The following is a 12,156-nucleotide window of genomic DNA, read 5'->3' as shown; positions in this document are numbered from 1 at the left end:
AAAATAAAAAAAGATATTTTTACATTTCTAAGAAATTCAAAGATGTGTGTGAAGTAAACCGCTTCACGCTGAGAAAGCTTGGATGATTAAGTCCTAATCATCCTTCACATAATGTTAGCTTGAGCCCCTCAGTGGGAACATGTATGAGCTGCCGACGACGAAACATAATTCAATAGTATTTTATTAATTATCGTATGTTTGAAAGATAAAACTGGAAACATAAATACGATTAATTACGACGCATAAAACATAAACATAAAATAAATAACCAAAATGTAAAGTTCTTCTTTCCAACGTTACTTTCATATTTACTCAAAAAATTAGTATCTACCAAGTCAGATTCAAAAAATATAAAACAGATGGTAAAACACGCAATCGTGGCTCACTAAAGACTACGTAGAAGCCATCGAATTAAACATGATCGATGAGTGGTCGCCATTTAAAGACGCCATTTTGAAAAACCAGCCATTTTTATTAAACTCAGACGCATGCGCGTAAAGGGTAAAAAGGTCACCTTCAGTTGAGTTGAGTGGGCGATTGGTAAGGGTCGAGCGAAGGGGGGTGGCGATAAATCGATAAAGCCCGGGCTAAGTGAGGTACAGAGCGCATGCTCAGTGCCCTAGATCGAATCGGACACAACCGCGCCCTGATCACTCGTCTAGACAACACCGACTTGATCGGACGTCTGTGTTTTGATTCAGATAAGAAAATATTCCTGTACCTAATTTAAGTCGTTTCATTGAAGCATTAGTACCAGTTTGCTCATTTGCCGAGGTTTTGCATAAGTTTATTAAGTGTAGAGAAGTTCTCGAAGATCCTAAAGTGTAAAATTTTTCCATTAATCCACAAGGAGGATTGGGTGCGCATTATACTTTCGTAAGTGTTTTTTTAATTTGTTTAAAAGCTAAGCGAGGTGTAACACCTATTTGTTACTGAGACAAAAATGATGATATACCAGAGCGCATATTTTGTTTTTATTATTACGTAGCTATCTATCTACGATTTACTTTTTAACACTTAATTGAGTTAATAAAAACATCAAATAACTATTAACAATATTTTTCAAAGTAACTTTAAAATCATATAAGCTGTTACGGAACTTAATAAAATAAAAAAACTTAATTTGAACTTAGTTTAAATTAAAATTTAACCGGCATAAACATAACGAGGATGAGCGCAAAAGGTCCCATTGCATAACCAATATTCATAATCGATGAGTGATCGAGACGCCATTTTGAACAACATCAGACGCAACGCATGGGCGCTAAGGGAAAAAAGGTCACCTTCAATTGAGTTGAGTGGGCGGTTGGTAACGGTTTAGCGGTGGGGCGGCGGGGGGGGGGCGATAAATCGATAAAGCCCGGGCTGAGCGAGGTGCGATTGGAAAGATTTTTTTAAATTCTGCGCTAAAGAAATTGCGCAGTGGAAGTCAATAAGAAAAATTACAAAAGTTTTTATTAAAATAAAAAAGATGTTTTTACATTTCTAAGAAATTCAAAGATGTGTGTGAAGTAAACCGCTTTACGCTGAGAAAGCTTGGATGACTAAGTCCTAATCATCCTTCACATAATGTTAGCTCGAGCCCCTCAGTGGGAACATGTATGAGCTGCCGACGACGAAACATAATTCGATAGCATTTTAATAATTATTGCATGTTTCAAACGACAATTTTGAAAGATAAAACTTGAAACGTAAATAAGATACATCACGACCTATGAAACATAAACATACAAAACCAAAATGTAAAGTTCTTCTTCTTTCTAATGTTACTTTCCAATTAAGACAGAAATTAGTATCTACCAAGTTCATTAAAAAAAAACATAAAATAGGAAGTAAATCAACACAAAATTATGTCTTACGAAAGTTTACCTAGGAGCCATGGAATTAATCACAATCGATGAGTGATCGTCTTTTAAAGTCGCCATTTTTAATAAAATCAGACGCAACGCATGCGCGTTAAGGGTAAAAAGGTCACCTTCAGTTAAGTTGAGTGGGCGGTTGGTAACGGTTGAGCGGAGGGGGGTGGCGATAAATCGATACAGCCCGGGCTGAGCGAGGTGCAGAGCGCATGCTCAATATCCTAGGTCAAATCGGACACAACCGCGCCCTGATCACTCGTCTAGACTACGCCGACCTGATCGGACGTCTGTTTCGATTCTGATAAGAAAATATTCTTATTCTTAATTTAAAGTAAATTAATTTGAATTGAAGCAATAATATCACTTTGCTTATTTGCCGAGTTTATGCACACATTTATTAAGTGTAGTAAAGTTCTAAAAGATCTTTCAGTGTAAAAAAATCTATTAATCTACTAGACGGATTGGTTGCGCTTTATTCTTACGTAAGTTTTTTTTTAATTTGTTTTAAAGTGAAGCGACGTGTAACATCTTATGTTAATGAGATAAAAATGAAGCGATAACATAGCGCATATTTTGCTTTTTGATTAAGAAGGTACGATTTACTTTTTTTACACTTCGCTTCGGTTTTAATCTCTGCGTGCATCACTGCCACATTATCTCTACTAAGCCCGTGTGGCATCACCTTTGTGTGTTTTATTACCGTGTCGCATATTCTTAGTATTGATCGTTTCAACCTTTTTGGCGAGCCAAGGTCATCTGCGCAATGCGCAGTGCGCACTACCTCTTATGCCCCGCCTTACCTTACATTGCGTACTGGGTAGCAACTACTGCGACGATCAGGGCCGCCAAGATATTTGAATATTACTTACCAAGTATTAATGTTAAAAAAATAAAAACATTTTTTTTTAATTTCAGGTAGCTACAAAAGACTACAAATATCGTTGAATAAGAAAACAGATAAACCGTTTCTTCGTTTGGTGAGTTTCTATTAAAATTTTTAATCGTCGGAGATCCTTCATCAGGATGGGTATTAGTTGGGCTGGATCCAGGGTCGAATCGCGCTTCGCAACGGGGCATGGTGGGAGGGGTGGCGGGGGGTCACGGCGCGCAACTCTCGACTTGAGAGGGAGGGAGGGCGGGGGGAGCTTGAGAAGGTGGGCGTAGAGGGGCTCCAGACAGACGGAGGGGGGGCGCAGGGGGGCTTTAGAAAGAGGGAGGGAGGTATGGCGTAGGCGATAAAGACGAGCTCGATATTGATGCGTCATCGTTGTTTTTCATGTTGAAAAGCCGTTTCATTTTGTCTTAATCATGTTCAAATCTGTATGATCTTTTATAAACCAGATTATTTGTTAAAAATATTTTAAATTCAAAACATGATGATTGTCCACCGGGTTAATAGTTATAATCAGATATCACAATTATTTATTTTCGGATAACGTGTACTTTTGTCAAATGGTAAAGTGGTTGTTTCAGGTAAGATATGGATCCGCACCTAATACTACACCACTGCCACCTCGCGCTCACAAGATTCTTCCGCAAGGATTTGGAGAATTTAATAATCGTCACGAGCGCTTGGTGAGTCATTCATCTTATTATAATATTCAAACTTTATAGCAGCTTTAGTTAGCGAGTACATGGCTACACCAGACAGATACCGATTATGGAATCCAAATTTTCCAAGAGTTAACAAGTAGTCATTGGTCGTCGTGTTGTTTATTCAGGGACCGTGCTGCACTCTCCCACGGCTCGAACTGGTCACAATACAGCCAGAACGAGGTGCTGCCCCTTCCCCACGCCCTCGTCGTGGACCTAATGTCTACAATGAGATATACCCGCGACGCTTACCTCCATCAGTACAACTTCGATGCTAACGAGTACACTCTGGAGTCGGTAAGTCTATTTTCATAAAAACATCACATTTCCCCAAAAAAAAAAATTGTACATCAACGGCTTATTTAAATATTTATTTTATTGCTATCAGAGCACAAGATTTATGAATTACAGATCAAACTCTAAACAAGAAATGGATATAATTTAAGTAACTTGATTGGACCCATGTAAACATTGCAACTTATTAAGCCGTGAAAACTGATATAGCTTCAGAACGGAATAAGATTGAATAGGAAACAGTACATAAAATAACACTTAAAAAATGAAAATCATGAAAAAATGATATTCCCTGCTTTCAGAAGTCACATTATTGGTCATGTTTTTATAGTGGCGACAATTACTTTTTTCATTTTCTGTATGACAGTGGAAGCGTACTCTATATGTTCTGTTGCAGCTACATGTGGACACCATGACCGACACGGATTTTGAAAGGCTGCTTTGTGCTGCCTAGAAGGAACTCCTGCAGGTTCTCCGGGAATTTGATTACGCTGATGAAATACCGGACCTCCTGCGGGTTGCTCTTAATTTAAATTTAACTTTTTATACTTTTAGGTAAATATTAATATTTATACGTCTATCATTTTAAATAAAAACGCTGGATTATTATAAATACACGCATACGAGACTTCATAATCAGGAAAGATTTACCTGGATAAAAGATTGCGCACATTTGATATTTTTAACAGCTACGGAATTTTACTTTTTATAACTTAATTTACTTACGTAACTTTATTTGGAGTTTTAATCTTTTAGATTAAGTTGATATCCGTGAATTAATTCATACGAAAACGTTAACTTTCTCATCTGGGGATCGAAGCTTGGTTGGAATCTAGGCTTAGGTTATTGCTAAGTGAAACGAGCACATATTTCAACGAGTACCTTGTTTCCTTTATTTATCATCATTATAATTTCCAATGTCTGTTCAACAGGAAAATGTACTCGGTATTAGAGGAAAAATTTTTTGAGACTGAAGAATCAATTAACATAGTTGAGAAAGGAATAAAACAGGGTATTCTAACAGTGTTTAGTCTTATCCCTGCGCTACCAGACCGCTTGGAAATAAGCGTTAAAAATGCAACTGTTGAGGTAAGAACTTTGATGAAGACTATATATATAATAATATGAATACATTGATCTTGATAATAATAATATTATTTCTGCAGTTTATCCCGGATAGATGGATAATACTAGATAAGAAGCGGCTACAACAGTTACGTGAACACTGTGCAATGGCCGCGGCCACACATCGCCACATCGCTCTCTTCTCGCCAGAAGTGGCTCAACTGCCACGTTTCTGTGCCTCGGAAATAATGTGGAGCAACGGGTAAGTGTTATTAACGTGGCCGCGATTACTACCTAAAAAGGCAGTAACTCTTTTAAAAATCTAAATTAGCATATATATTCGTATTTTTCCATTCGAGAATTTTTTTTTAGATCGGTGCCATTGTTAACTCTGAGAATGTCAGGAAGGTCGCTTGAAGATTACAGCAAGGTGCTAAAAGGCATTGATCACTTCAAGATAGAAAGCTGTCAACTGTTAGTGCCCGCCGTGGAGTTGTTGAGTCTATGGAATCTCTCAGCGGCAATATCTGGCGAGCCGCGTCTTACAATTTTCATGTTGAAGGTACCTACTGATACTATTAAATGATAGCCGTATCCTTATCACGTTTACAATTTGCATAGACTACTAAGCTTTATATTTCTTGTGCAGATGATGAAGCTGGTGGTATCAGACTACGAGGAGGAGCGGGACAATTACAGACCGGTCGGGGTTGAGGGGAACAATACCATTAACGTATTGTACATTTACGGGTGCAGCTTGAGTGCTATCGGCAACCCGCGTGACGCCGTCAAATATTTCAAGGACGTCATCAGGTAAGCCCACCTATATACGTCCACCACCAGACGGTCGCTTAATAATGCAAATATAACCGTCTTGAGTCAGTCGGGTAAGTTCGTATTTAAAACAAAAACCTGTACCATCTCATGTGAATATGGTGAAAGTTTTGTCTGTACGATATTCGTTCCTAAATGAAAGCTAATTTAGTTCTTTGTCTATATTTGAAACATTAATTTAGTTTTTTTTTTCAGAATCAAACCCTACATAACTGAAGACCGCTTCCTGGTACCGTATGCCAAGTTGGAGTTAGCGATGTGTCATCACGCCTTGGGTCAAACTGAATCCGCTAGGGTCATCCTCATAGATGTGAAGTAAGTTTTATAAAATCCTTTTTATAACTTTAAAATACTATAATTTAATGTATGGATGGATAGATGGATGTTTGTTAGTGCTGACATTTGGCAAAGATATAAAACAGAGCCTGGAAGAACATATAGCCTACTACTTTTTAATCCCACGCCGACAGAGTCGCTGGCGACAGTTAGTATAGCTATTTATTTTTTAAACAATACTATTCAATTTAAAGCAAACGCATGTATTGTGAAAAGGAATTTCTACGTTAAACTAATCTTCTATAAAATATTAGTATTGTTTCTAATAATATGTTTTTCTTTTCAGGGCGAATTACTTCCACCATTCAAAGCCATTGCGTTTCTTATATCGCTTATACCATAAGATTATAGTCAACGAAGATGATCCGACAACATCTCCTCCAAGCACCGATTAAATAATGACCATACCAGTGGGTTGCGACTCGTATTATACTAATATTGTAACATATTGTTGTCTCTGTTATTTCAAACAAAATAAAAGCGACGGCAATATGCATCAATACAAGTATCGATGACGTCGCAACCTACAGAAAGAGTCGAGGACTTTTATTCCCTACTCAATTGATGTAATTGGGTAGAAATTTGCAGTGTAGTTATAAGATATAGCACTCTATATACGTGCTTAATTATAGGTAATAGTGATTAGTGTACGAATTTCGTTCCTAAGTGGAAAGCGAATATAATTCCTTGTGCATTCGCTATTGACTTGAAGTGCTCAAAAGACACTGTGATTAGTGATTAGTGTTAAAGATTGAAACAAACTCTAAAAGGCAGTTATAGCCTCGTATATTATTCTAGGTTAGGTTACATGGGGCAAGGACACTCAGAAATATGAATGCAAAAACTTTTGAGAGTGTGCCAAAATAAATGTTAATTCTAAAACCAATAATATCACAAGGTTATATAGAAATTACTATGTTACTGTGCATCTCATACATGTTTACTTTTAAGAACATTTATCCTTAACTGTGTACGGAATTTTAATTATGCGAACTTTATAAGACATTTAAATAGTGTATGTGTAAGTTCTTAAAGTGAATATTAAGATGGTGACGAAGTTGTGGGATTATCGTAATATAAGAGAAAATTAAATATTTTGACAGCTCGGAACATCGTACGAGTCGTTGCGAGGAATACGATTTTTAGTGCGACGTTGACGTACTGTGCAGCGCGTTTGACCTTGAGCCGTCAAAAATTAACATTAATAATATAAGCCTTGAAGGAAATTAATTGGTTTGGTGTTACTAATACTTGCGATGGACTAAAAAGGTTGTGGCTTTGTAACGTGGAAAATAGTACGGAAAATGTTAGTATATAAAAATGAATGTGTAACTGTTGTATATCTATGTGATATTATTGTGATTGTATACATTTTGTTTTTTTTTAATTTCCTTCTGTACGTAACATTTAATATTGATGTGAAACATTGATGTTGTCGTAATTTAAGATATATTAATACTCAATATATTATGTACTGTCTATACCCAACTCTGGTCTTCTCCGCCTCTATATCTTGTGATTTGTTATATTATATTTATATTATTTTTTTATCTCCTACTTGTATAACAAGTTATTTGTACATAAGTACATATTTCTCTTACAAGAGTTCTGTCATTCCGACCATTTTTTAAACCTTATATTTATGTAAAGTACTAATCATATAATATTTTCGTGAACCCCCTGTGACTGAGTTTTTTGTACTCGTAAATAAGATACCGAACTGAAAGTTTTTTTAGACAATTTTACTATGTCATATATTTTATTATTCAGGGTAATATTTATCTATACATTTAGGCCTACACTATACGAAAAGAAATGTTTATTTTCATTTATATGGTTGAGTAAGTCACTCGAAACATAACGCTAAGATAAAAATATATAGAACGAGTCAAATTAAAACTTGTCTTGTAAAATTGAATAAGGAAATCAAATCACTTTCGTCTCTCATTTCCATTTCATATGATCTCGGTATAATTAGTTTTATTCTTTGTCCATTTCAGAAGACCTCTCTTGCTTAAGTGTATTTTGTATTTGCCATGTTTTATGCTTAATAATATAATATAATGAGACAAAATTATCTTTCCCGGTACGCCAAAGTTTAACTTAAGTATAACGTTATCAGAAAAATAGGACATCTCACCATATTACGGCAAATTTAGAGAACTAATTTCTTGTAATGGTAACACTGTCTGTACTACAGCAATGTCAAAGTCACTGGCAATGACATTGACATAATTGTTGAATGATTGTCCGAGTATTTATTGTAATCTCAATGTTATTTATGAGTTTGTGATAATTTTATTTGTTGTATTGAAAAATATATGTTTTATATGTCATTAACGTAAAATAAGTTTAAAATACTCGATTTAATTTTTATATAACATTAATTCGTTGGATTTATTGACATATTGTAGAGTGTTGCTATATCAAAAGGGAATATAGCCCCCTCACGATAGACATTCTACATTTTCGGTTAGGTTATACTAGCGCCCTCTTGGGCGCCCGTTGTTTGTCTTGCGTCTCTCTCATCAGGCCCCGGATCAGATAACTTTGTCGCACAATAATTGTTTAGAATTGTAAGTCAATGTCAAGGTAGTATTGTTTAATAGTTTGCTTTGTAGGACAAGCATATTGTTAAGTTACTTATGTATAAGTATGCGAGTCAAGCTAAAAAGCTTGAATCGCCAATAGCTTAAGTATTTAGGGTACAGACATCTGATCTCATGATCGTGGGTTCAAATCCCGTTTTGTCTATTTCGAGAACCATATCCACCAGTTGGAATGGTTACAAGACATATTAGTGTATTAAGGGAAACCAAAAAAATTTCAAAATATAAAAACAACAAAAAAATATTAAAAATGTAAAAACAAAAAAAAATTATAAAATCATAAATTACAAAAAGAAATAGATTTAGAAATGTATTTGTAAGTGGTAGAATGTGTAGTTGTGTTAGTTTTAAGATTCAAACTTTATGGCGGCTCGTGTATGATTCAATGCGATTAGAGGAAACGTGCAGGAGTGTGCCTCGCCGCCGCATCGGTTTAATTTCCTCTGAAATCTAAAATATATGTCTGCGCTGTTCTCTATTGAAATTGTGAGCCGCCATAAAGTTTGAATATCGCTGTACCCCGTAGAGATCCAACAAGTATGAACGCGTATGTATAATTGTTAGTGGTCAATCAGAACGGAGGCGGGCGCGTGTAAATCAAAATGTATGTTGACCCTAGCTGCGTTCACATTGCTCCCGTGAGCCGCGTGTCAGGTGTGTCTAATGACTACGCTTGTGGTTGTAAACGCGTAAAACATCAACACGCAAACTTCAAGACCCGAGCGCCCGCGACTTTTAATTGACCACTTAAAAAGAAATGTATGTATGACTGTATAATACCGTAGTACCTGCCCATATTGCTGGGTTACGGGTTTTTGTGCTTATTTATTTCTGTCATCAAAATGTTAACAAAAATAAATAAAGTGTATTCGTACACACAAAATGTCTGTTTTATTTCAATTAATCATTAAATGTAGTTTTTAAGACCAAATTTCAATTTAAAATCTTGAGTGTGGTAACATTGCAAGCACGTGAGCAAAGAAACAAAGACAAGAAGTATAAGATTAATATTCCTATAGTAATCCATGTTGAGTACGTGAGGGCCACGGAGGATCTAACGGCAAATAGCAGGGTTCACCAGTTGGAGAAGAAATATAGCATCTGGAGTTAACTCCATAAAACTACGACGAAATAAATTTAACCAATCTCTATTAAATACTCAATTAATTTTCTAACTCTAAAGTTATAGGTATTATGAAATTTTGAATAAACAATATGTTTATATTTAATTTAATAATAATTCTAAGATATCTTGATTCAAGGTAAAATCTGTAAAAGCATTCTTACCAAAAGTTACTAAGTTTGAACCTTTTTGAGCATATGTGATATCAGGTATTTGAAAGAAAACAAATTTTTCAAAAAAAAATGAGTTGTACTGCGGTAAAGATGTCCATAAAATTATTTCAAAGTATTGATTAATATAAAAAGAAACTTAGTATCGTGGTTCATTAGAATTTCTTGATTTTCTTCATGTCAACCTTCCCCATCTTGTCACCCTTCCCCTTGTCATCGCAACTGCGATTCGATGTTGTAGTAACGTGATAATTTTCATTTTCATTTTTCGAAGTATTAATGCGGTACTTCAATTTCTCGTTTTCCTGAAAGTATAAATAGTTTTTTCATCGAAAAACACATAACATACACAATCGTACCTCAAGTAACTTTACTGGTTACTTTGCTGTTTGAAATTAATATTTATAACAGTACTAGAGTCAGCATATCTCTGCTGTATATGTGACCCGCTCTCCCGGTGCAACAATAAGCAAATAGTTGGGGAGCAAAATTGTTACAAGATTGGAATAAAGGAAAAAGACTACGACTCTAAGCTAATGTATCCGAAGACAAGATGATAGGGGCCATCTTTTTTCTATAAATCTTCTGATCTTTTTATTTAATTACATAATGCAACTTTTATTTTTCTATAAGCCGCTTGCTCGTTTCTCAACTTGTAGAAAAAAATATAAATATATATTACCTTCTGAAGCTTTTTTGCTATATCCTTGTAATCCATAATAGCGATTAAGTTCACTCAAGTTAATAGAGATAAACTGAAATGAAACATAATAAAAACAATGAGAAAATTAAAAAAACACAATAGTAAGTAACTTTACACTAATTTAGTCTTTACTAGATTAACAATAAATTATTGTATTTCTTGTTTTTAATCTGAATAAATATATAACTTTTCCTTAAATATATGCTACAATGTCTAAAAGACGCATTATTAAATAGAAATAGCATGAAAATTATTAAAGAAAAAAATCGATACTTTTTTTTGCCTCGAATTGAATGCATCCAGATATTACAACATCTGAGACGTCCTAGAATTTAGCAACTGAAATGCGTACGTGTAAATACGCAAATGCGTATTTCGAAAATCACTGCAATAAAATTATCTTAAACGAATATTGACATCCTGGACAGCTCTTCTCTGGCTCTGTTGATACATCCTGTACAAAGGTATAAATAGGTAGTTGTAAAAAAATATTATAGAAAAACATTGTTCAACAGGTCTAGTTATTTAAGACATATCAATATTGAAAACAATGTTGGTATAATAGTGGTTTTCAGATAACTTGGCGGCTCTTAATTTCTTTCGAGTCACTCTTCAGAACACAATTTTGGGTATAATGGTAGCGAGATGCTGGTGGAGGGCACTGCGCAATGCGCCGGTGACCTTGCTCCGCCAAGATAATTGAAAACAGTACTCAGAGTCTTTAATAAAGCATTATTTTTCAAAAGAAAACATAATTGCACACCTTTTATATGCGCTCCTAGCACATTGATATATGACAATGCTGTTTTCTAGCAGTACTAGTAGCAGTAGCAGTAGTAGTAGTTGGTGACGTTCACACAGTAAGAACTGAGAAAGAGAAGTGATAGCGGAAGTGCTTTTGTTTTGCTACAAAGTTCAATGTTTACAAATTTATAAACGTTTATGCGTCGTCCTTGCTTAAGTGGGTTACACACGTACAGTTTAAACTGCAGTATTAACAGAACATTAGGACTGTTCATTGAAAAAGTATATTTAGGAATAACTGAACCGTGTTCAGTATATCTAACAGTTTCCTACAATCATAAGTTTTAACTACAACAGTACGACTGTGGAGTAAAAACTGAAAATGTGTAACCGTCTTTATTTCCTCGATAAACATTTTATCCAACGCGCAGTATAATAATGACTTTAACACGCATTTAAAAGGTTATCGCGAACTTACAAATTTATTTTTAGTATAAATAACAGGACTTGTAAGGAAATATATTGTAAATATTTTGAATCATTGTCTGATATGATGATACAAGGAATAAAATTGAATAAAACAAGAATAGTTGAATGAAATCATAACACTTCTTACTACCATTTAGTAACTTATAACTCGGGCAATAAACAAGCTGAAATTCACCGATGACAGTGGTTGTTGACTTTAAAGATAGTTCTGGTTTGTAGCTTAAGAAAACCCTACAATAAAAGGCTCAAAAGGGATCAAATGCGTACGAAATTGACAGCGGCGTTTCGTCCACGTACGGGTGCTGATTGATCGTATCCACTTTGCAAATAGTCATCG

General features: G+C 35.1%; 1 protein-coding gene and 1 long non-coding RNA gene across 6 annotated transcripts in view; one reads left to right on the top strand and one right to left on the bottom strand.

The window, feature by feature from the left end:
- The window catches only part of LOC106126369 (tetratricopeptide repeat protein 39A-like), a 15,075-nt gene extending 6,967 nt beyond the window's left edge, over positions 1 to 8,108 (top strand). For 3 of the 5 annotated variants that reach the window (XM_013323994.1, XM_013323997.1, XM_013323993.1), the window contains 10 exons: positions 2,775 to 2,836; positions 3,333 to 3,434; positions 3,581 to 3,749; positions 4,144 to 4,301; positions 4,679 to 4,835; positions 4,913 to 5,073; positions 5,184 to 5,373; positions 5,461 to 5,624; positions 5,841 to 5,960; positions 6,268 to 8,108. In XM_013323994.1, coding sequence (XP_013179448.1) covers positions 4,683 to 4,835; positions 4,913 to 5,073; positions 5,184 to 5,373; positions 5,461 to 5,624; positions 5,841 to 5,960; positions 6,268 to 6,376 — 897 coding nt within the window. In that variant the 5' untranslated portion in view covers positions 2,775 to 2,836; positions 3,333 to 3,434; positions 3,581 to 3,749; positions 4,144 to 4,301; positions 4,679 to 4,682 and the 3' untranslated portion in view covers positions 6,377 to 8,108. Of the gene's footprint in view, positions 1 to 662; positions 877 to 2,104; positions 2,342 to 2,774; positions 2,837 to 3,332; positions 3,435 to 3,580; positions 3,750 to 4,143; positions 4,302 to 4,678; positions 4,836 to 4,912; positions 5,074 to 5,183; positions 5,374 to 5,460; positions 5,625 to 5,840; positions 5,961 to 6,267 lie in introns of those variants that run through there. The other 2 variants (XM_013323996.1, XM_013323992.1) reach the window with 2 other exon arrangements.
- Positions 8,109 to 9,965: 1,857 nt separating this feature from the next.
- Positions 9,966 to 11,451, bottom strand: LOC106126220 (uncharacterized). Its single transcript, XR_001228328.1, has 3 exons — positions 11,350 to 11,451; positions 10,566 to 10,638; positions 9,966 to 10,188 (listed from the first exon to the last, which is right to left on the bottom strand). It is a non-coding gene; the product is annotated as an uncharacterized LOC106126220 (long non-coding RNA).
- Positions 11,452 to 12,156: the final 705 nt, after the last annotated feature.

The sequence above is a fragment of the Papilio xuthus genome, unplaced genomic scaffold, assembly GCF_000836235.2.
Source record: "Papilio xuthus unplaced genomic scaffold, Pxut_1.1 DF825017.1, whole genome shotgun sequence".
Lineage (NCBI taxonomy): Eukaryota > Metazoa > Arthropoda > Insecta > Lepidoptera > Papilionidae > Papilio > Papilio xuthus.
Note: the sequence above shows the minus strand (reverse complement) of the source record. Positions and strands in the feature narration are given on the sequence as shown.